Raw genomic sequence first — 22,903 nt, 5'->3', positions numbered from 1 at the left:
CTATTTTTGAATCACCGACTTGGAAGTGATTTGTAGCAGGGCAGACAGTTGGGTAACACCCCCTCCCTCCTCACCCCCGTGCTTGGGTCTGAGTGGGAGGTGCTAAGAGCCTGGGGCGGGAGGGGGGTGCTGCTGAGTCTGCTAAAGCTCTAGGCACTGACACCCCCTCCACTTTTACCAAGTCTCTGCCAACAGAGGTGAAGTGGGAAAAGTGCCAGAAGAGGAGGGGCTGGGGTTCCTCTTGACATAGCGTAAAGAAGAGCTTTCTAACAACCAGAGTGCTATCCAGTAATGGCTGCCTTAGCAAGTACTGAGTTCCCGGCCTCTGGAATGTGTAAACTGAGGCTGTCCTGCACTGTGTGAGCCTGTGTATGGTACCGAGGTAGGGGCTGGGGACAGGAGATTCTCGTTTTGAACAGGCGTTTGGATTAGATTAACATAGTATAATCCCGTCTAAAGTTTCTGCGATGGAAAGAAAAAAAAAGTAATTTAAAAAGTTGAATTGGAGTTTTTCACCTTGCAGAAAAAACTAGAAGGGAATTGCAATGCAAATTACCAAAGAGGAGTTATCAGGGGTGTGGTGTGTGTATGTGTGTTTGTGTGTGTGTGTATGGGGGGGGTACTTGCCGTTCTCCAACTTCCCTGGGGATAGGCTCAGAGGGAATGCACTGAGTTTGCTGAGAAGGAGGAAGGTTAGACAACGAAAGAACTCCCCTGCAGGCAAGGGCCTAGGATCCAGACAGGGAAGAGAGCTATGGTTGTGTTGTGGTTGTGTTATGTGTTATGGTTGTCTCCTAGCCTAGGTAATTTCAGTACAGAGCTCTGTGGCGAAGGCACAGCCTGGATGGCCTCTTGAGTGGATGGCATTGATTCTTGGTCTTTGTTTTGCACGATCGAAACAGACAGGAGGGTGTTCACGTGCGACAATTCTCTCAGTTTAATATCCTGTCAGCAAAGCTGTACCCAGCACTCCAGCCGAAGCTAGGGGCGAGAAGGGCGTGGCGTGGGGAGGAGGTCTCAGGGGAGGCGCTGGCTTGAAGTCCCCGCCTTGTCCCGCCCGCCAAGCCAGGACTAGCCGAGCTTCCAAGAGCCTTAGCTAGAAAGCCTTGGCCTCTAAGGACCAGGATCCAAGGAAGTCCTCGAGACTGTGCGGATCCTCAAGGGGTCTCACAGCTAGCCTTTGGGGGCCGACACAGAATCCTCCTCGGGAGACTTAGGGAATCGCCGCTGAGTCAGCAACGCGCGCACACTCGCGCGCGCCCGCTTTCTCCTGCTGTTGCCAGGGCCCGCCCCCGGCCGCCCAAAGCCTTGGTTAACCCCTCCTTGCTCGGAACTGCAGAATATTCGCCCTGGGGGGGCCTCCGCTCTATTTGGAGATCATAGAATTCCCTAGAATGCGAAGCCACTCTCTCTACTCGAGTTCGGTGAACAGCACTCTAAATTCGATTTTATTGCCAGCTAGGTCTGCGCCTTCCCTCCTTAGCTGCTTCACCTCAAAAATGAGATGACTCAGATCTAGGAACTGGACTTCTTAACTCCAGGGGTGCAGGGTCGTCTTTAGAGCTGGGTCTGGTTCAGGTCTGGAAACCCTCACGATAGTTAAAGTTCTTCCGTTTCCCAGGGACCCTGAGAGGAAATAGAGCGCAGCAGTCGAGCTTCCCTTCAACTCCATGCCCTTCGTTCTCCAGAGCTCCTCAAGAGGGTTTTTAATTTGGCTGGCTGGTGAACTAAGAGTTAAAACAAGAACTTGAAGGCGGGCTCTTGTGATGTCACTGGCACCCCGCTGCCGACCTCAGAAGCTGGGGCGTGGTTAACAGCGTACCGCCCCCTCCCTCCCTGTTTTCCCCGCCCCTCCCAGCTGGCTCCCAGCCAAAGGCACATGATGCAACCCAAAGCAGTTGCAAGCTTGTGATTGGTGGCCAAGCCCGGCTCCAGGCACAGGGATTGGGCGGAGGAGACTGTGACGAAACGTGGACCCTGCCCTGTAAAGAAGGGAGGAGAGAAAGAGGAGGGAAGGGAGGGCTCAAGGGGGAGGGGGCTGGGGAGGCGGGGCCCGGGAGCTGTGCTCGCGCCCCCAGCGCGCCAGTCCCGGGGCTGCAGGGAGCGCAGCGCGCGCCTCTGGGGCCCCGGCCACCGGACGCCCTACCGGACACGACCCTCCCTGGAGCTTGGACAACTGCCCACCTCGACACTGCACCGGACACTGCCCCCCACAGGGCTGGACACTACAACGGACACTACTTCCCAGCTCCGGACATTGCTCCCTGTTCCCCCCAGGCCCTGGACTCCTTCCCCCCCTCCCCCTACAGGGGCCCAGACGTTGAGCCCATCGCAGGCTCTAGCCAGCGTCCCCTAGCACCCTAGCCCTAGACATTGCCTCCTCCCTGTCCCCCTCTCCCACCTCCTCCTCCCGCCTCATCTTTCTCCCGCTTGGGTCGGAGCCCCGCCAGTTTCTCCGATCCCCTGCTGCTTGGCCTCTGCTGCCTGGGCCCCCATCCCCCGTCTGCTCGCCCGGATGCCTCTCCCGGGGGGGTTGTGGTGGCTCCTCTGCTGCCGTCGAGGCTTCACTCTTCTGCACCGGGACTATGGTGACGGCGAGCTTAGCGGGGACGGGGACGAGGACGAAGACGAGGAGACCTTTGAGCTACGGACCCCGAGTCCAGCGGGCGGGAGGGTAAGTCCCGGGGGGATTTAGAGTCTTGTCTCAATCACTTTCACTACAACCGGCAGTCACGCCTGATCCACTCCAGACTCCAGCCAAATGCTGCCGCACTCTTAGCAAACTGGGGATGTGGGAGAGATTCTTGCTTGGAGCCCAGAGCCCCCAGGAGCTCAAGGAGCAGCCAGACTTGGGATGTGCCTGTGGGCCTAGCGCCGCACACTGGGCGCTGTCCACCTGCTGGGCGCCCTGAGGCAGGGGAGGCGTCACGCGTGGCGCGACCTGGCCTTGCCTCTGCCTCTCCCTTCCCTGCCGGCTCGCGTCCCATCCCGTCTCCTTCCGCCTCCGCCAGGGCCAAAGAATGTGGCGAGGCCGGCTGGGCGGCTCGAACGCCTAGGTCCCCTCTGCTCCAAGTTGGTGAGCACTGGGGCCAGATTCGGGAGCTCCCTCCACCGGGATCTGGGCGAGGGGGAGAAGGCATCCTAGGATTGGGGTCTGCGGTGAGGACCGCACGGACAGGGAGCTGGGGGCTGTGGCCCTTTGAGGACCTCTCGTCATTACCCTGCCGCTCAGGACAGAACTTTCGGCCTTCCCTGGTGAGGCTCCTGGGAAGTCCCTGAGGGGACAGTGGGGAACACTTGGTTGCTGGGTTTTGTCAGATCTCCCCTTCCGGTCACCTGAGGCACGATTGATGTGGCAGACCTCCATCTCTGATGTCGTGCCCTTTCCCATGCTTCTATACTCTGGCAATCAATCTCTTATGTGCTGTGGCCTGGGTCAGGCTCCCATCCCCCTCAGGGGTCCCCAGCAGGCTCTGTGGCTCAGTGCCCGGGCGGGGCGGGGTGCTAGTGGAGCCTGCGCCAGCACCTGGCGAGGCAGAGGGCAGATAAATATAGAGGGGGGGAGGGAAGCAGGGGACTGCGATTACCAGGGTTGGTCTAAAAGGGTGATTAGTACCTGCCCCTCTGGTGCTGTGGCTGAAAGCTCTGCTCAGACCCTCCAGAAAATAGGTGAATGTGTTTCCAGGGAAGGCAGAGTACTCGGGCGACCCGCAAGCTTCCAGTCTGGGCAGGGTCTGCTCTGTCAACCAAGCCATTGCTTCCTTCATGCTCCACCTCCACCCCTCCTCCTCGAAGCTTGGGGACAGGTGTCCCTGGTCTCCCTTCCCCTCCTCCCCACTCCTGGCTGTCTAGCAGTCTGGGCACAGTGGGACCATGGCACAGTTCCTGCCTGGCTTGGCTTTGGGTTGGGTTTGAGGCTTTCTCAGACCCCAGTCTACACTTGAAGTTCCAGGAGAGCCGGTAGGGATGTGGTGAGAGAAGGACAAAATCTCAAACCACACCTGGCCTGGAAAGTGTGCGCTATTTTTCAGCCTGGCCTGCCCTTTCTGAACCCCAGCAAAGAGGTGGGGTCTCTGCTGTCCCCTGAATCTCAGGAGTGTTTTTGCGGGTGAATGTACCAAGCTCTTAAATTCCCTACATTTGTCTCCGTGCCCACCACATGCCTTCCCCTGGCCAACAAGGTAGAATGGGTGAAGGAAAAATGAGGAGGAAGGAGTGCCTTCCAGGCTGCCAAAGGGAGAAGGGACTTGGTCCACTTCTGGTGTTTCAAAGATGAGGAAATGTGTACACAGAGAGGGAAGCGGACTTGACACAGTGAGTTAGTAGTCTAGCCAGTATTAGATCCCAGGTCTCTGACTCCCTGCCCAGGACTCTTTCCACCCTATCAGACCCCTTTGCATCTTCAAAGGGAAAGGGGGAAAGGCCGGAGCTTTGGCTTCTTAGCTCCTGGCTGGTCTTAGAGTTTGTTTGCATAGACACCCCGGATAGAGCAGCTCCTGGTCATTCAGCCCAGTCACTACCTAACTCCTTGACTTCTTCCTCCACCCCCTGAGCAGCACTGTCTTAGACACAGAATTGGGCAGGGAGGGCTCTGATGCTGAGTTTCCTTGCCTATCTCCCCAGAGTCCCCTGGATGTAACACTGACTCAGCCTGTGAGGAGCGCCGCAGTCTCTGACAGGTGAGTTTCACCTCTTCATTCTTGGTTGTTGTTGTTTCTTCTTAACTTTATTTTATTTATTATGTGGTGCTGAGGATTGAACCCAGTACCTCACACGTGCTAGGCAAGCACTCTACCACTAAGCCACAATCCCGGCCCCATTCTTAGTTTTGAGACCCCAGCTGGTTCCTGGGACCCGCATCCTTGTGGTCTTCCCTCACGGGGTTGTGCAATAAGGGAGAGGCCCAATGCTGCCGGACGCTGTGGTTTGGCCGGGGTCCCGGGGGGCGGTCCAGTCTGGGGGCGTGGGGAGGAAGGTGGGGGGGTCCTGGCTATTTCTGGTGCAAGGTCAGAACGGCCCTGCGGTTCCCACAGCCTGGAGGAGGGGTGCCCAGCTTAGGAGCAAGCACCCAGCGCAGCCTGGGGAGCCCCTACAGAGGAGCCCCCTGGAGGCGGAGTGGAGGTCTCGCAGCCTCACTCAACTTTTCCTTTCTGACCCAGGCTGCAGAGCTGGGAGGAGACTTGGAGCCTCATTCCAGAAAAGGGTCTGCCGGAGGATGACCCCGACATCGTTGTGAAAGGTGGGGACTCCCTCAGGGCACTCTGGAGGCCCCCAGTTGTAGAGGAAAATGTCTCCTTAGGCTGGCCCCTCATCTTCCTTTGTCCTCCCAGGTTGGCTGTATCGCGAGCCCCGCGGAGGAGGGGCACGGCCATGGCTGCCTCCTCGCCGAGCCTGGTTCGTGCTCACTCGTGATTCTCTGGACCACTTCAGCAGCAATGGGAAGGGTGCTCGGCGCCTCGGGAGCCTTGTACTCACCAGCCTGTGCTCAGTCACTGGCCCAGAGCGCAGGCCCAAGGAGACTGGTGAGACCTCTTGGGAACCCTCCTACCTTCCTGGCAGGGGTGACAACTGGCCCTGATTGCCCGCCATGGTCTCACTTTCCAACAGGTCTGTGGTCAGTGACTGTGTCTGGCCGGAAACACAGCGTCCGCCTCTGCTCCCCCCGCCAGGCAGAGGCTGAGCGCTGGGGGGTGGCCTTGCGCGAAGTGATCTCCTCAAAGGCTCCGCTAGAGACCCCCACCCAGCTATTGCTCAGGGACATACAGGTGAGAGAGGGAACTCAACTAAGAGCCTGGAGGGTGGTTAACTTAAAGCTTTCTTGGCACAGGGAACTCCCTTCCCCATCAGGTGACCCTCTTCCTGGTATCTAGGAGAGTTGCGGGGATCCAGAGGCGGTGGCCCTCATCTACCGTCGGAACCCGATTCTGAGGCATACCAGTGGAGCCTTGTATGCCCCACTTCTGCCCCTGCCCTATGGAGTCAGTGCCCCAGGTGAGTGGTCCTACGGCCCAGCTTTCCTGGATGGGATGAGGTAGATCATAAGTAAGAATCTGAATGCCTTAATTGGCAGGGACTTAAGTCTTCAAGGGCTCTACCGAGATCTACACTTTTCAAAGGATGAAGGTGAAACTAAGCTGATAAGAGTGGAAGGGAGGGAAAGCAGAACAGGAAAAAAAAATGGTTGTGAGTGACTATTTCTCTAAAAGATCTCATTCTGACCATTAATGATCCTTCTGGGATTTTTATCCTTTCTCTTCTATTTTTAAAATCATGGTCTTGATCTGGAGTTGTGGCTCAGTAGTAGAGCGCTTGCCTAGCATGTGTGAGGCACTGGGCTCGATTCTCAGCACCACATATAAGCAAATAAATAAAGGTCCATTAATAACTAATTAAAATTAAAAAAAACCATGGTCTTAATAACATGTCATATTACCTTTATGTGTGGTAGAAAAAAACACCTCTTGGGGAGAATGTGCTTGCCTCATCCAGCTATATCTCTCCCCAAAAGGGTATAGTGACTAGTCTGGGTACTAAAGCTAGAGGATTAGGGAGCTGGGATTCTGAAGAACTCTGGTTTTCTAACTCCCAGATCAGCCTGTTCTATCCCAGTTACAGAATCTGGGGTTTGAACCTACTTCCCTTAGTCTTTCTCTCTACCATACTGGTGAGACCTCTTGGGAACCCTCCTACCTTCCTGGCAGGGGTGACAACTCGCCCTGATTGCCCGCCATGGTCTCACTTTCCAACAGGTCCAGGTTTAGGAGGATAGGGAGAGAGGATTTCTGGGAGGCAAGGGTTGAAAGTTTGGCTTTGTGGGACCATTGCTTTCCCTTCACTATTCCTGTCATTCGTACCCTTCCCTTCTTGCCACCCCTGTTCCCATTATACTCCTGACCTTTCCCTGGTTTGCACCTTCCTCCCAGGGTGCACCTCTGTGTCCCCTCTCCAAACCGTCCCTCCACCCCCACCCTCCCACAGGTCCTGGCTATGCACCCTTGAGAGAGGAGGCGGTAAGGCTGTTCCTTGCGCTCCAGGCACTGGAGGGGGCAAGGCGCCCTGGGCCCCTGATGCAGGGTGTGCTCCAAACCTGTCGGGACCTGCCTGCACTCCGGGATGAACTCTTCCTGCAGCTGGCTAAGCAGACCTCAGGCCCTGCAGGTCCTCCTGGGCTCCCTGCTACCCAAGACCCTGCAACCCTGCGGTACTGGCAGCTCCTCACCTGCATGAGCTGCACCTTCCGGCCTGGGGTAGCTGTTCGGGGGCACCTCCTAGGGCATTTGGAGAGGTGAGAAGAAAGAAAAAAGTGTAAGGCCAAGGCAAAGGAGTTTCAGGGCTGGGAGAGAACTAAAGGCCTTTGCAAGGGGGTTGACAGATGGAGAACCTAGATGCAGAGAAGGGATAAATCCCCTGCTTTTGTAGGAATTGCAAGATCATATCCCACTGGTGAGCAAATGAATTACAATAAGGCACCCTCTTTGGGCAGAGGAATTATAAAAAGTCTGCTTTTCCTTATTATGCAGACCAGTACCAGGGCTTAGGAAAGCACAGTAATGTGGTTCAATTTTGGATTTCAGCGGGGAAGATCAGGAGATTTTCGAAAGTGGGTGGGGACAGTTGGGAGAAAGCTGCCAGAAGACATCGAAAGTAATTTAATTTAGCTCCATGCAAAGCCCCGGAGAAAGGCTGCCTTCAAGAAACTTGAATTGGAGGGAAGGAGTTTGACTAGATGAAATAAAATATTAATACAAGAAGGGGAGAGGGTGGGAGGAGGAATAAGAGGAGTAGGAAAGCCCTTGGAGCACTGTTCCTGTGATTCCTCCTAATACAGGACTGAGCAGGCACTGCCGGACTCGGAACTAGCGGAATATGCGCGCTTCATCAGGAAAGCTCTGGGCCGGACGCGCGGCAGAGAGCTGGTGCCATCGCTGGCAGAGATTTCCGCACTGAGCCAACGACAGGAGCTGTTGTGCACGGTGCACTGTCCAGGGGCTGGTGCCTGCTCTGTGGCCATTGACTCTCACACGACAGCAGGGGAGGTGAGGCCAAAGGTCCTGGGTATCCCCAACCCTTCCTTCTAAGTTCTCATACCTGCTTCTCCTGAACCCTGGGTTGGCCCTAGTCTCTGATTCCTTATTTCTATAAGTGGGATAATGGTAGTGTCAGTTGGATCCGTATGCCTGAGGATCCAAACAAGACCCTCTTCCTCTCTTCCTTCTAGGTGGCTCGAGAGCTGGTGGGGCGGCTGGGTTTGGCCCGGAGCCGCAATGTCTTTGCGTTGTATGAACAGTGTGGTGCCCAGGAACGAGCGCTGGCTGGGGGGACCCTCGTGGCCGACGTGCTCACCAGGTTTGAGAAGTAAATGTCCAGCCCAGAACTGTTCTATTAACCCATCTCCTCAGCTTAAATCACTAAGCAAACATTTATTGAGCACTTGGCATTTGTTCTAAGTTACAGACAGACTCCCTATCTGCAGTCTGTGTGTAATCTGACTTCTATGCTCACCTTTGTAGGCCACTCTTGGGGGCCCCGGCTCAAAACATATGGCCACACCCCCAAACTTGTCCTGCCCCTTTCCCAAGTCTCCAGCACTCTGCTGGGCCCTGCTTCCCCATTGCCTCGTGTTCTTTTTTCTTCTGCAGTTTAGCCTCAGAGGAAGCCAGACTGGAAGACTCGCTGGACTCCGGGTGGAGACTGTGTCTGCGTCTTCACGGACCTCTGCATCCTGAGGGACTATCCCCAGACGGTCACGAACTGCCTTTCCTCTTTGAGCAGGTGAGGATCTCCGACATTCACGCCTCGGAATATACCATCTATGCCTGATCTCTTTCTAGGCCATTTCAATTAACCGTTCTGGTAACCCCACGGTAGACTGTCCCCAAACCCTTAACTTCTCAGGCTCCACCCTCCGAGGTGATTTGCCACAGTATAGTTGCCACTGCTGGCTGACGCCTGGTGCCTTCCTTGCAGGCTCATGCTCTGCTGTTGCGCGGCCGGCCGCCACCGCCCGACGACACACTGCGTGCCCTGGCGGCGCTGCGCCTGCAGAGCCTGCACCGAGACTTCTCCCCGCGGGTGCCCCTGCCTCGCCTAGACCGCCTGCTGCCGCCCCCCATCCCGCCCCCCATCCCTCCGTGCGAAGTTCAGCCCCGACCAACTCCCAGGCCACCGCCCTCAGCCGCCCTGCTGGCCGGGGCATTCTGGAGCCCCAGCCTGGCCAAGAGGCGGGCGGAGCGGGCTCGACGCAGTGGGGCCTGCCGCACAGCAGCCCCCGAGGGAGGAGGCGGAGGCGCCCGCACCGCTGCTGCTGTGCTGGGCGGCTGGAAGCGGTTACGGGGCATGGGCCGAGCTGAGGCCATGGCTGCCTACCTGGCTCTGGCGGCGCAGTGTCCGGGGTTCGGCGCTGCTCGGTATGACGTTCTGGAGCTGAGCACGGTGAGGGGGAGAAGGGAGAAGGGGACTCTGGAGGCCCAAGCCCCACACCTTTGCCCCAGAGCCATAGGCCCCCACTGTGGGTCACTTCACTTCCTACTTCCAAATGCCAGGAGACACCAGCCCTAGGGGGCTTGCACCTCCTGGACCCTAGCCCCCTTCATATTTCACTGTGTATCATAGAGGGGTCAGGGAACTCCCTGCTCACAACCATTTTCCCCTACCAAAAAGAATGCTGTCCTCTCCTTCCCCCCTGACTCTGCCTATCTGTCTGCAGGAACCTGGTGGAGGTGCTCCACAGAAGCTATGCCTGGGTCTGGGAGCCAAGACCATGTCCCTCTCCCGGCCTGGTGAGACAGAACCCATCCACAGTGTCAGCTATGGTCATGTGGCCGCCTGCCAGCTAATGGGTCCCCAAACCCTAGCATTGAGGGTAGGCGAGAGTCAGCTCCTCCTGCAGAGTCCCCAGGTGAGTAGGAAGAGGCAAGCACAGAACAATCTATGGACCATCAATCATGGGTACAGCTCTAGGTACTGGGAAGCCAGCTATGATCAAAGACAAGCTCCTAGGAGCTTAGAGTGTGGGAATCAGACAATCAACAAGTAATCAAAGATCATTAAGCTAGAAGGAAAGAGTAGTATGATGGGAAGTAACTGTAGGGGCCAAGCATTAGGTAGTCAGAGCCAGATTCTCAAGAGGATGACATAAGTTAGCCACAGGAAAATCTAGGGGAATAGCATTCCAGATAAAGGGAATTGTAAGTACAAAGGCCAAGAGAGGAAAGTATACTTGGCATGGTAGAGGAGCAGAAAGAAACAAGAATGATTTGGGCACAGGGGTGCACACTTGTAATCCCAGAGACTCCGGAGGCTGAGACAGGAGGATCATTAGTTTGAGGCCAGCCTCAGCAATTTAGTGATGCCCTATCTCAAAAACTTAAGGGGTGGGGGTATAGCTTAGTGGTAAAACTCCCCTGGGCTCAATTCCTAGTAGGATGGTGAGGATGGGTAAGGTTGTCAGGAGCGAGAACTTGAAGGACCCTGGTAGAGAAGCTGGAGCCCTAGAGCCTGAATGAAAGAAGAGAATCTAGTTGCTCCTGTTGTGCATTGACCTCTGCTTTCTCTTAGGTGGAAGAGATCATGCAGCTGGTGAATGCCTACTTGGCCAACCCCTTCCCTGAGAGGCCCTGCGGCAGCTCTGCTCCTCCATGCCAAGACCTGCCAGACACCTCCTCTCCCAGCCAGCACCAAGGCCTGGATGAGCCCCAGGGACAGTCTGGCTTCTTGGGCAGCTGCAGGACTGAGCCTGCCAAGAGGTCATGACTCCCCTCTTCCCTCCAGCCTGGGCCAGGACTACTCTGAGATTTGAGGAGACCATGGACCCTTTTGGCCCTGCAGGGACAGGGCACAGACCCCACACCCAAGGTCTGAAATGGGTGTGGACAATTTTATAGTTTGTTTCTTAATTTATTTGTAGAAGAGAAGCCAAAAAAAAAAAAATCCTTATTTACACAAACCCTTCTTGTGGGAGTGTTTTCAATGGGACAAGTTGGAGCTCCATAGCTCACAGCTCCACCCCTGGGGACACCCACACTCTGGGGGTTTTATCAGACACTGAAGGGAGTCTGGACACCACAGAGCTCCACCCTCCTTGACCTTCTGGATTTAACCTCCTCTTAGCCAGTTTGTTGCTATAGAGTAATGGGAGGGGCAGCCAAGAAGACATAATTGGAAGCTGGCAATTACTCACCCTCTCTTCTCCATCCAGTGGCAAAGGGGTGGCCCCATGGTATCCCTGAAGCTGGAGGGCTATGAGTCATTAAGACTGTCTCTGCCCATATTCTACCCTGGTGTCCAGCTTCTGATCCTGTTTGGGTTCATCTTTGTTCTGCTTACTGCTTTGGGCTTGAAATGGAGAGAAGCTTGAGGCAGGATATAGACCCAAACATTCCTCTGGCACAGAAAAAGAACTCAGGATGAGTACAGCCTACTCCTAAGTTCTGTCCTGCTTATCACTTTGAGTTGAACTGGGTTGAGTTCCTGAGATTCTTATGGCCCTGGGCATCCAGAGTTCCAGCTTTTCTGACCTGCTTAGAATGAAATAGGCCCTACTTTCATAAACCCCACATCCTCTTTGCTGAATGGAGGAAACTGGAGCAGCATTGATTCAACCTGAAGCAGGAACTTAAACACTAAGGAGACAGTAGACCTCATTAACCCTCTCTACTTGAAAGCTGGCTGGGCTCCAGGGGATGAAGTTGGCCAACTTCAGTATAACAGCCTGGTTCAAGGCAAGGGACCTCAATGGAAACAGACATACTAAGACCTGGACTAGGTGGGAAGAAGTTAGAGGAAATGAAGGCAACCTTACCATCACTCACCTGAAAACTGAAGATCCCATCCCCCATAGTGACAGATCAAGCCCTGACTATATTCATCTCCAAGCTTTATAACTTTATTTGAACTGAACAAGCATATCAAGGGTCAGGAATGGAAGGGAGGAAGTTGGGCCAGTTTCTGGGGAGGAGAGGAATCCAGTAAGGTAAAGTTGGATTAGAGGGACCAGTCATGGTGGTGGCTGTGCTTCCTGTACAGTGGGGAAGAGCAAAGAGGAAAATCACTGCTCCTGGGTGCCCCAGGAGATATAGTCTGGCCGTGTGGCTGCATGGTACTCATCAATGAGCTCCTGAACAACCTCCCTGGACCTGTCCATCTCATCAAAATTGTCCTTGAAGATATCCTCTTTGCGGAACTGCTCCAGGAAGGCCCCCCGTTTCCATAGCTTGTCATACTGCTGGCAGGAACTTTCAAAGAGCTGAAAAAGAAGGAAATCTTCAGAATGGGTGCTAGTATAACACGGGGACTAGGAACAGACTGGGGGAGCTAGGTGCAGTGTCACATGCATATAATCCCAGCTACTTGGGAGGCTGTAGATTTGAGGACCACAGATTCAAGGCCAGCCAGGGCAACTTAGTGAGACCCTGTCTCAAAAATAAAAAGCAGTTCAAATCTAGGTACTGCCAAAAGGGAAAACAAAAAGGAAAGGACTGGAAGAATTTGATGAAGGTAGATAGACACTGGTAAGAAGTGACTGGACTCACTGAGGAGATACTGGTGTGGTTGGCCATCATGAGCCCACTGACCCGGTGGGCTGAGGGCAGGTAGGGAGACTTCCTCGACAGGGCCACCTGGATGCTGGCTGGGCCCCAGGGGATGAAGTTGGCCAACTTCCGTTCACGGATCCTCTGCAAGCTCTTGTGGACCTGAGGTGGGTATGGGAGCGGTGATGGTGGCCACTCCTCTACCCTGTGGATTCAGGGGACAGGGCAAAGAGGCCTCACTTACCTGGGTGGGGTCCACCTCTCCCTGGATGATGTTGAGGATGGCGATGTAGCAGTGGTTGGTCTGGCGGTCCCGGCCTGTGGACACCATCACGTTCTTGGGCTGCAGCAGCCGCCTCATGACATCCAGGACTGTGGTCTTCCTCACACTGGCCACCTGAGGGGAAAGTGGGTCACAGGGACCAGGCTGGCACTTAAGACATAGTCCAGGGCTGGGGATGTGGCTCAAGCGGTAGCGTGCTCGCCTGGCATGCGTGCGGCCAGGGTTCGATCCTCAGCACCACATACAAACAAAGATGTTGTGCCCGCCGATAATTAAAAAATAAATAAATAAATATTAAAAAAAAAAAAAAAAAAAAAAAAAAAAAGACATAGTCCAAAAGAAGAGCCAACACATGTCCCCATCCAACTCAGGATACTGTGATATATCTGTGGACAATGTCTCTAGGTTCAGGTCTACCCCAAGACTCTGAGGCAGGAGTAGGCTCTTAGCAAACTCATGCCCCTGTGCATGAGCAGAAGCCAACCCCATTCAACCCCGTGCCTGCAGGAGCCAAGGCTGAGGGAAGGTGGACACAAGTCAGCAGGCAAATGGCCTGCTTCCTGTCAGGCCCTGAGCAAGAGCCTTGGGGGGCTGCAAAGGGTAATTTTTGGGCAGAGGGGAGAAAAGAAAGTCAAAGTTCAGTATCTCTAGGCCCAGGCCAACCCTGCCTGGGACACTGAAGGCTGCTCTTACTGACTGGTCTGTAGTGAGGGGGGTGTAACCAGTCATGAGGAAGTGGAGCCGTGGTGTGGGAATGAGCGAGGCGATGAGGCCGATGAGGTCGTTGTTCATGTAGCCGGGGTAGCGCAGGGTGGTGGTGCTGGCTGACATGATGGTGGACACCTGGGGATGGGGGTGTACATCATGGGTATTGGCCCATGTGGGACCTCCCTTCCCAGATGGCCTTCTAGCAATGAGGGTTTCTGGTCCAAAGGAGTCTAGGATGGGGCTCACCAGCTGGTTGATCTGGGAGAAGGATGGGTTCTGGATGTGGAGGCGGTCTGTGGCTATCCGATTAAGGGCTGTATTGTCCAGCACCACCTGAAGGGTAGAAGGGAATTACAGCATCTTTTTGAGGAGAAAAGCAGTATAGAAATAAGGTATAGCTCAGCCATTACTAAACTCCAAAACCAGGAAGTAACTTTTTCTAATTTAAAAGGAAAGTATTTTCTTTGTGGCATCATCATGTACTTTTGGACCATGCAGGACAGTTAACAAATATGTGAGTTCACCTAGGTATTACTCACAGTGCTTGGCTCTAGAGATACCACAGAGAATAAAACAGGCATGGTCTTTGTGTCATTGGGCTTACAGTCCAATGGGACAGGTATTAATTTTTTTTTTTTTGTACTGGGAATTTAACTCAGAGGTGCTTAACCATTGAACCACATCTCCAGTCCTTTTTATTTCTTAATCCTGGGCCCAGAGACACGGATCTTGCCTTTCTCTTCTCCCCCCTGCCCCAAAAAATTAAGTCTTGCTAAATTGCTCAGGACCTTGCTAAATTGCTGAGGCTGGCTTTGAAATTGCAGTCCTCCTGCCTCAACCTCCTTGTTGCTGGGATTACAGGTGTACACCACCATGCCTGGCCTAGACAGACATTAGGTATAAAACAACGAGCTTGGGGTGTAGGCACAGTGAGCATGTGCTTATCATGCATAAGGCCCTGGGTTCAATCTTAAGCATCAAAAAACAACATTTGTCTGTTTCATTTATTTAACAACCCGAAATATGCACAAAGAAACCTGACCTTTACTGGGCAGTTGCTGAAGCCTTTGCTAATGAAGTGATCCTTGAGTTAAGAGTTCAAACATGAGTAGGAATTGAGTGGGCAAAATAAGGGTAGGTACTCTCACTTTGTTGAGAGCCTTGCTGCCTAAAAGGACTGAAAGCAACCTGGAATTTGGGACCTTACTGCACAATTTGGCCCACATATTGTGACTTTGTTGATCTCTGTTCTCTGTAAGAGCAGGGACTTGGAAAAAGCAAGGTGCAGGTGACTGACTGGCCTACAGAGGTAGGCCAACCCTCCCAACTTGTTCTCCTTTGCTCACCACGCAGTCTGCATTCTGGGTCAGCCTCTTAAGTGTGAGGAGTGAGTTGTAGGGCTGGACCACCACGTCACTCATCTCATCCTGACTGGGGAACACTGAGTACGTCTGTACCAGCTTCTTGGGATACCTGGGGGCAAGGAAGAGGGAAAAGGGGAGGGTAGACAGTGAAGTGGATGAACCCCATGACTGCCACTCTCAATCTCCTCTAGGGACAATAATGACCATTCATTTGCCATTGAGTTCTTATACAAAAGGAGTAAGAGTAGAACTAGCCTCCCCCAAAATCCCAAAATAAGCCACAAGTATCAAACCCTGTAGGCTCCTTCCCCTTCCTTTTAACCTCCTCTTCCCCCAGTTATTGCTTCCAAAGTATTCCCTGGGTGGGTTTGTCCCTATTACTCAAAGCAGAGAGGGTCCTGGCAGACCTAGCAACTCATGAGAAAAAAAGTGAAAACATGAAAATATAGTACCTAGGGAACAAGGGATAATGTCTTCTCAAATACAGGTTTACCTGTCATTCAGTCGCTCCAGAAGGTAGGAGCCTAGGCCAGAACCCGTACCTCCAGCAATGGAATGGCACAGCACAAAGCCCTGCAAGGGGAAAGGTGGAGAGGCTTCATGCTTGGCTCATTCCCTACTTCCAAAACAGTGTGTCTCAAGGTTTCTTCTGTGTTCATCCAGGATGAGGCTCCTTGGGAAGGTTTAGAGCCTGAACAGGTTGAATCAATTCCATGCACAAGGAGCTGATGTCACCCAGGTTATGACTTCCTTGAGAACAAGGACTGTATCTTATTTTCTTCAATGTCCCAATATCTGATGCCAACCCCGCTGCCCCAGTTGCTGGGGATCAAACCCAGGGCTTCCCTCAGGCTAGGCAAGTGCTCTATCACTGAATTACATTACCAGTCCCCCAAATGGTCTTGAATTGTCCCCTTTGTATTAACCTGTTCAGGTCACCTCCTCACCTTTCCCCCAGCCCTCTTCAGTGGGGAGGCCCTCACCTCTAGACTGTCACTTCCATCTGCTTCTCGGTCTATGATATCAAAGATGTCTTCATGGATTTTCTCACCCTGTGTAGAGACATGGGAAGGGAGGGTCAGGCTGAAGATTCTCTTGTCAATACAAAGAACTCTACTCTGGGACTTTGTTCCCACCCTGAAGCAAAGCCTCAGTGTAGTACTTAACCCAGAAAAGCTAGTTTTCAAATGATTTGCACAAAATTTGCATAAACCTTTCCCAGGCTTCTGTCACATCAGGGTATCCATTTGTCTCTTATTTATTGTCAGTCTAGTCTGGTCAAATTCCCAAGTGGCTTGATCCTGCCTTGCCCCAGGGTGGGAATATCAAGGGTCTCCGGGATGGACACCTGGGAGAATCCCCTGGCCCAGTTGTTGCCAGCTCCTCCTCCATGTTCTGAGAGGTAGATGTTCTCCGGGTTATAGAGCTTGGCATATGGAGAGTTGAGGATGGAATGGATCACCCGGGGCTCCAGGTCCAGCAGCACTGCCCGTGGGATGTAATGCTCATCGTCAGCCTGTCATGGAGAATCCAGGAAGGGCTCAATGACCTAGCGTGAACCAAGTTCTCCCATCTCTGGCTCCACTGACCCTCCCTCCTCAAGCCAGCTGCCCTGGCTACTCTGCCCACCAGGTTTCCCAGTACCAGGCCATTGCCCTTCCCTTCAGGCCCCTTGGGCCACTGTGGGCTTTGGCCAAGTCGCTGGGGGCACCTGGTAGAAAAAGACGTCCTTGCGGTCAGTGCCTTCGGTGGCGAACTCCTCCACGATGCCCTCGGGGCTGATACCATGCTCGGCGCACAGCTGTTTCCAGAACTCGAACCCAACTGAGAGAGGGGGGAAGACGCCCGGGTCTGCGAGAGCCGTAAGGCCTGAGGAGCCCAGCGTTAGGCTCAGAGGCAGTCACACTCAGAGGGTGGACCCAAGACGCCTGGGCCTGGGAGCCATCACAGCTCAGGGCTGGAGGCGCAGTTCTTGGTCTAGGTTATCATGCGCAGTAGGGCAGGGGGTTCATGGAAGGGAAAGAGGGACTGGTGGGTGCCAGGCATTTGAGTGCAGCCCGATGGGGCAGAACCAGAGACTGGCGGGGCCCGGCGCTCGCTTGCTCACTCTGGTTGCCGCACTGGCCCAGTTGCAGGGTGATGATCTCCCGGGGCATCGCTGTTCAGACGTGGGCGCGCCAGCCCTGGCCCGGCGGGAGTCACCGCTGAGACGAATGCCTGGCAGCCTGGCGGGCAGGACGTGGGGAGCGCACGCTCTCCTCGTCTTTTGACGCGGGTACTCTGTCTGCGCGTGTGCAGTGTGGGCCTCTCCTCAGCCGGCGGGCCAAGGAGCCGAACCTGGGCATCATCTTCTCCCCTAGCAGTCGCAGCTGGATTTCGGCACAGGCGCAGACAGAGGCCACGCCTCCTTCTGTCCACCGTTCCGCGCTTGCGCAGCGAGACTTTGGGGGGCCGGGTGGGTCACCAGTTGGGTGTGGAGGAGGGGAAGGGAGGAGCGGCCGGACAGATGCTGCTGTCCAGGAGTATGCAGTTCCCTACCCCCATGTATGCAGATGAACTTCTGCCGGCTCTGCTAGGTCGAGGGACTGAATTCAAAACAACTCTCCTAATTTAAATTTCTTTTTAAAAATGGTATTACAATATTATACACAACATAAAAGTCACCATTTTAACCATTTGTAAGTATCCAGTTCTGTGGCCTTAAGTATATTCACATTGTTCCGTGAACATGACCATCGACTAGTTTTCATCCAGAACTTCTTCACCTTCCCAAACTAAAGCTCTGTACTTTCCATTCCCTTCTCCCTGCAGCCCCCGGCAATTACCATTCTACTTTCTATGAACTTGATTCCTCTACGTACCTAAAATGAGTCATACAGTATTTGTCCTTTTGTATCTGGCTTTTTTCACTTAGCATAATGCTCCAAGATTCCTCCATTTTATAGTTTGCATCAGAATTTCTTTCCCTTTTAAGGCTGAATAATATTCCATTGTAACATTGTATGCATTAATCATATTTTATTTATCCATACTCCAATAAACCCTTGGATTGCTTTCTACTTTTTTCCACATTATGAATGATGCTGCTTTAAATGTGGATGAACAAATATCTGCTCAACTCTCTACTTTCAGTTCTTTTGGCTGTATACCCAGAAGTAGAATGCTGGATCATATGATAATTCTAATTTTTTGAGGAATTGTCATACTATTTTCCACAGCAGCTGCACAATTTTTGCATCCCCACTAGCGATGCAGAAAGGTTCCAGTTTTATCACCCACCAACACTTGTAGCTTTCTGTATTTTTGTTAATAGTCATCCTTATGATTGTGAAGTCGTATCTCATTGGGATTTCTGCTTTATTTTAAGTGACAGAAAAGTTGAAACATACAAGTATGATTTTGTATTTTATTATTTTTTTGTTTTGAAATTTTATACAAGCATATCAGATATAATATCAGAGAAAGTAGACTGCTTTTTTTTTTAATTCTCCATTGGGGTTTTTGTGATTTAGCTATGTTTAAACAAGTAGATTTATTTCATTCTTTTCTTTTGTGGTACTGGGGATTGAACCCAAGGCACTCTACCGCTGAACTATACCCCCAGGCCTTTTTATTTTTGAAACAGGATCTTGGTAAGATGCCCAGGCTGTCCTTGAACTTGCAATTGTCCTGCCTTAGTCTCCTAAGTCACCAGGATTATAGGTGTGTGCCACCACAGTCAGCCATTCTTTTCTTTTGAATGGGTTTGTGTGTGGCTCTAGGGGTTGAACTTAGGGCCTCATACATGCTAAACATGTGCTTTACCACTGAATTATATCCAGTCCTGCTTCATTCCTTTTAACTGTTTTATAGTATATTATTGGATGAGTGAAACCAATTTATTCTTCCATAAGCAAAGGAATTGTCTGTTAGTGAATGCCTCTACAGGGGATTGTGAGCTTCAGCTGTACTAGGCTTTGCACATTTTCTCCTAGGGGTTCTGATTAGCAATAGGCTTCTGATTCCCTTTACTCGTATCTACATTTGGGTTACTAGATGACAATTTTTTTTTTCAATTTCATGGATCTGGGTGGGATTTCATGGTTGAAATTTCCAGTTATGATAACAAGTAAAACTGATTCACTTTTCTTTTGTTACTGACTGGGGATTCTTCTGTGAATTACCTGTTGATATCCTTGGCTCAGGGCTGGGTGTCGCTCAATGGTAATGCCTGTGTTTAGTAAACCCAAGGCCCTGTATCCAATTCTTTGCATCAAAAAACAACAACCACCAAAAAAAAAACCCCACAAAAGTTCACATAATCTTTGCCCATTTTGGGGGGATGGGGGGATGGGAGTAAGGGTTATTTATTTTAGACATTTTAAGATATTCTGCACTTATTTTCATTGTAGTCTATGGCTTGCCTTTACATGTTGCACATTGTGTTTTTCATCATAGACAAGATTTCAATTTTTTTTTTTCCCCCCAGTGCTGGGGATCAAACCTAGGGCCTTGGACATGAAAAGCAAGTGCTCTGCCACCGAGGTATAGCCCCAGCACATGATTTTAATTTTAATATACGTAAAGTTATCCATCTTTGCCTTTATGTTTTGCACATAAAGCTTCTCTAAAGAGCTCTTCCCCTCTCTCAATATTATACAGCTATCCTTCTATGTTTTCTTCCCAAATCTCCATAATAGCTTTGCTTTGTTCCCTGTAGGTCTTTAGTTCATCTGGAATTTATTTGGAGGCCTGCTGTGAGATAGGGATCTACTTTATTTTTTCCATATGGATGGCCAATTGTCTCCCAACCAATTATTGAGGAGTCAGTGCAGCCTCCGCCACCCCCAGGAACATTCCATGTCTCTGCTCCAACGTGGGCCGGCTTCTGGCCTCTCTTCTGCGCCCTCCGTCTGTCTGGCTGTCCTTGTCTGGCAAGCTTTCTCTGGGAGTCGCGCAGAACTGGCGAAAGCACTACGGCCAAGAGTCATGCTCAGACAAGGCTTTTTGTTTTCGTTTCTTTCTCTTTTTAAAAGAGAACTCGGGCCGCCTTCCAGGCCCTGGTGCTCAGAATTGTCTAGGCTTCTTTAAAAGGCTCTCTGGCTCTCCCCACGGCTGTCCCCTCCCAGGCCTCAGCTTTTTGTCTCCTCTTACCCCACCTGGCCTCCAGGCTCCTCTTCCTGCTCTGACCAGGAAGATCTGAAGCATCCCCCAAGAGGTCCCTGTGGCGTGGCCTTTTCAGGGAGAGACTGGATGCTCCCTTTGAAGTTGAAGGGTGGGGTCAGAGCTCCTTCCTTAGCCTTGAGGCTCCCTTCCCCCATGGAGCTGCTCCCTAAGGGCAGCCTACCTTCAGAGGCTTTGCCAGGATCTCTCCTCTGCCCAGGTGACTTCCGAGATGAGAGTACACTGGTCTCCTCACCATGGGAGTCTCCTAGGGCTCATTTTACTGCCTGTAAAATAATAAGCTATAAGCAGTTTATAAAGGCTTGGGAAACACTAGAGTTAAATTTCACCCTTTCTCGTGATTAACAACAGTTCCTTACTCCAACTTCTGGTCTGCCAGAAGTAGGAACATTTTCTGCAAATCCTCATTTATAGGGAAGCAGGTTAGAATGTGTGGATTTATCAGAGTTGGAGAAGTTTTAGTTTAAGTTTTCTCCAAGAAGCTACCTCTGGCAAGCTGGAGGCGCCTCTCCTCACAGCCTCATAGAAATGGGCTGAAAACTGAGAGGGTTATGTGCATTAGCAGAACTGACTGTAAAACCTCCCAATTATTAGCAGGATAAGCTTTCTCCATTTATTCTGAGAACTGACCAATCGATATCAGTTAAATGAGATGACGTATGAGCACTTAGCACATGTCCGACTCATAGTAAACCCTCAACAAACATTAGTTGCTGTTATTATTGTCACAAGACGCAATTAGAACTAAAGGATAGCTTGGTTGCTGCTACAGATGAAAGATCTTATTTGGGGTAAAAATAAAATGGTTACTTTAAATAAATTTTATTTAAAATCCAGATATTTATGATCCTACAGACTTGGTTTCAGATCTAACGTCTATTGAGGTTGACCAGAAATCCCAGGTTCTTGGTCCTTTTCATGGGTTTTGGACCCAGAGTCTCAAGCTCATTTACCCATGGCTTGATTGTTGAGTGTTGACTTTAATTTACTTGGCTCCAATTTTTCTGATCCAGGTTATGATAATGTACTGGAATGTGGTGTTCCTTTGTCTGAGGACTTGGTCTACCTTTGATAATAAATGTAGCATTTGCAAACTAACAAGTGTATTACATGTCCGGAGGCTTTATTGGACATCTCAGGTTGACTAAAATATGTTTTTGGATGCACCTTAATTTCTGGCCTTTCCCAGACACCTGGCCTGCAATATGTCGGGAGCTCAGGTATCTTGCAGAGGTGAAGAAGTGAAGTTGTTTCTCAGGGATTGGGCGGAACTTGATAAGTGGTGTGCTTATCAAGCAAAAACAGCTAATTAGGGCTGGGGACGTGGCTCAATCGGTAGCGCACTTGCCTGGCATGCGTGTGGCCCGGGTTCGATCCTCAGCACCACATACAAAACAAAGATGTTGTATCCGCCGATAACTAAAAAATAAATATTAAAAAAATTTAAAAAAAAAAAAAAAAAACAGCTAATTAAAGCTGCTGCTAGTTTTGAGACTGGGATCCTGTGACCCAGGGAGTTTAACTTCCAAAATTAAAGGAAAGGAAAAATTAAAACAATGGAGGCAAAGAGTCCAAGTTCTTTATGTAAATGGAGTTGTGCTAAATTCATATTTTAGTTAGGAAGTGAACAAAATAAGCTGTTTTTTTTTCTGCACTGTTTTTTCAAGGAATGAGGAAAAGGAAATAAGTTTAAAAGTAATCTTGTTTGTGGATCATTTGCTCAGTCTTTTTTTTTTCTTTTTAATTGATGCATATTAATTATACAGAATAGTGAATTTCATTGTGGCAAATTCATACATGCTTATAATGTAGTTTGATCAAAGTCATTCCTGTTACCATCCCTTAACCTTCCATCTCTTTCCCCCTCTTTCATTCATTTATTATGCACCTATATTATGTGGGCCACACTATTTTGAGCTGGGAAAATAGAGATAACAAACTAAAATGCTCATGGTCTCATGGAGGAAATAAATGTGCATTAAGGTTAGCACTAAGTGCAGAATAGGGGACTGAACTGGTGAGCTTGCCTTTCCTCTTGTGTTCCTGTTCCACCCAAGCCTTCATGTTTGGGAGATCTTTCTGCAATGCAAGTCTGATTCTGGCCCAGCCCTGGAAGATCCTTCAGTGCCTTCTTATTCCAAGGAGCACATCTGGGACTGGTCCCTGCCAACTCCTCTAGTTCACTACTTGACGCTTTCCATGTTCATCCTAAACTCAGCATGCCATCTCCCACATTTAGCTTGCACACAGCTCCCCCAAAACATGATGCATACTTACACACCTTCTTTTCCACATGCAATCATGACATTATGCATATGGCTCTGTAACTTGTTTTTGTCCCCTACCATATGCTATGCCAGTGATAGCTCTACTTTTTCTTTCTTTTTCCCTTTCCCCTCCCCCCTCCCTCCCATTTTTTCCTGTTTGTTTCTTTCTCTTTCTTTCTTTCTTTCTTTCCTTCCTTCTTTCTTTCTTTCTTTCTTCTTTCTTTCTTTCTTTCTTGTGCTGGGAATTGAACCCAGGGCCTTAAGCATGCTAGGCAAGTGTTCTAATATTTTTTAACAAATGGCTACTTTGATTTTCTTCATAGGGATGATGTGATATATTTGATTGCACCTTTACTAATGGGCACGTAAACCTATAGGTTGTTTTTCACCATTATAAACACCAACTGCAGCAGATATCCATATATATATATATATATATATATATATATATATATATATATATGCATGTCCTAGAATTTATGTAGGATAGATTCCTCAAAGTGGAATTGCTGGATCAAAACAAAAATTAAAAAGGTCTGGGGATACAGCTCAGTGGTAGAGAACCCCTGGGATCAATCCCCAGTACCA

The 22,903-nt window shown here is 50.9% G+C and overlaps 2 protein-coding genes across 5 annotated transcripts; one reads left to right on the top strand and one right to left on the bottom strand.

The window, feature by feature from the left end:
• The first annotated feature begins 2,055 nt into the window (after positions 1–2,055).
• Positions 2,056–10,966, top strand: Plekhh3 (pleckstrin homology, MyTH4 and FERM domain containing H3). 3 transcript variants are annotated; one of them, XR_006852096.2, is made up of 13 exons: positions 2,056–2,674; positions 4,624–4,679; positions 5,160–5,239; positions 5,331–5,522; positions 5,608–5,765; positions 5,871–5,991; positions 6,979–7,285; positions 7,829–8,036; positions 8,219–8,355; positions 8,640–8,772; positions 8,968–9,407; positions 9,707–9,898; positions 10,558–10,694. XR_006852096.2 is itself a non-coding variant. In XM_046446575.2 (13 exons), exons 1-13 carry the CDS (start codon positions 2,516–2,518, stop codon positions 10,750–10,752), a joined length of 2,394 nt encoding a protein of 797 aa, XP_046302531.1. In that variant the 5' UTR covers positions 2,057–2,515; the 3' UTR covers positions 10,753–10,966. The 3 variants fall into 3 exon arrangements, 2 of the variants coding, with proteins under 2 accessions (XP_046302531.1, XP_046302530.1); XM_046446575.2 differs by having other exon boundaries at positions 2,057–2,674; positions 8,219–8,346; positions 8,968–9,432; positions 10,558–10,966; XM_046446574.2 differs by having other exon boundaries at positions 2,057–2,674; positions 8,968–9,432; positions 10,558–10,966.
• Positions 10,967–11,862: 896 nt separating this feature from the next.
• On the bottom strand, positions 11,863–17,264 carry LOC124094007 (tubulin gamma-2 chain). 2 transcript variants are annotated; one of them, XM_046446576.2, is made up of 11 exons: positions 16,993–17,264; positions 16,597–16,709; positions 16,234–16,401; positions 15,869–15,937; positions 15,379–15,458; positions 14,868–14,994; positions 13,768–13,854; positions 13,507–13,656; positions 12,775–12,927; positions 12,531–12,692; positions 11,863–12,244 (listed from the first exon to the last, which is right to left on the bottom strand). In XM_046446576.2, the coding sequence occupies exons 1-11, from the start codon at positions 17,039–17,041 to the stop codon at positions 12,047–12,049; spliced, it is 1,356 nt and encodes a 451-aa protein (XP_046302532.1). In that variant the 5' UTR covers positions 17,042–17,264; the 3' UTR covers positions 11,863–12,046. The 2 variants fall into 2 exon arrangements, with proteins under 2 accessions (XP_046302532.1, XP_046302533.1); XM_046446577.2 differs by lacking the exon at positions 12,531–12,692.
• Positions 17,265–22,903: the final 5,639 nt, after the last annotated feature.

This window comes from Marmota monax, unplaced genomic scaffold (assembly GCF_021218885.2).
Source record: "Marmota monax isolate L192 unplaced genomic scaffold, Marmota_monax_Labrador192_F-V1.1 WCK01_AAM20220418_F8-fsc00346, whole genome shotgun sequence".
NCBI lineage: Eukaryota > Metazoa > Chordata > Mammalia > Rodentia > Sciuridae > Marmota > Marmota monax.
This window is presented reverse-complemented; position numbering and strand designations above follow the sequence as displayed.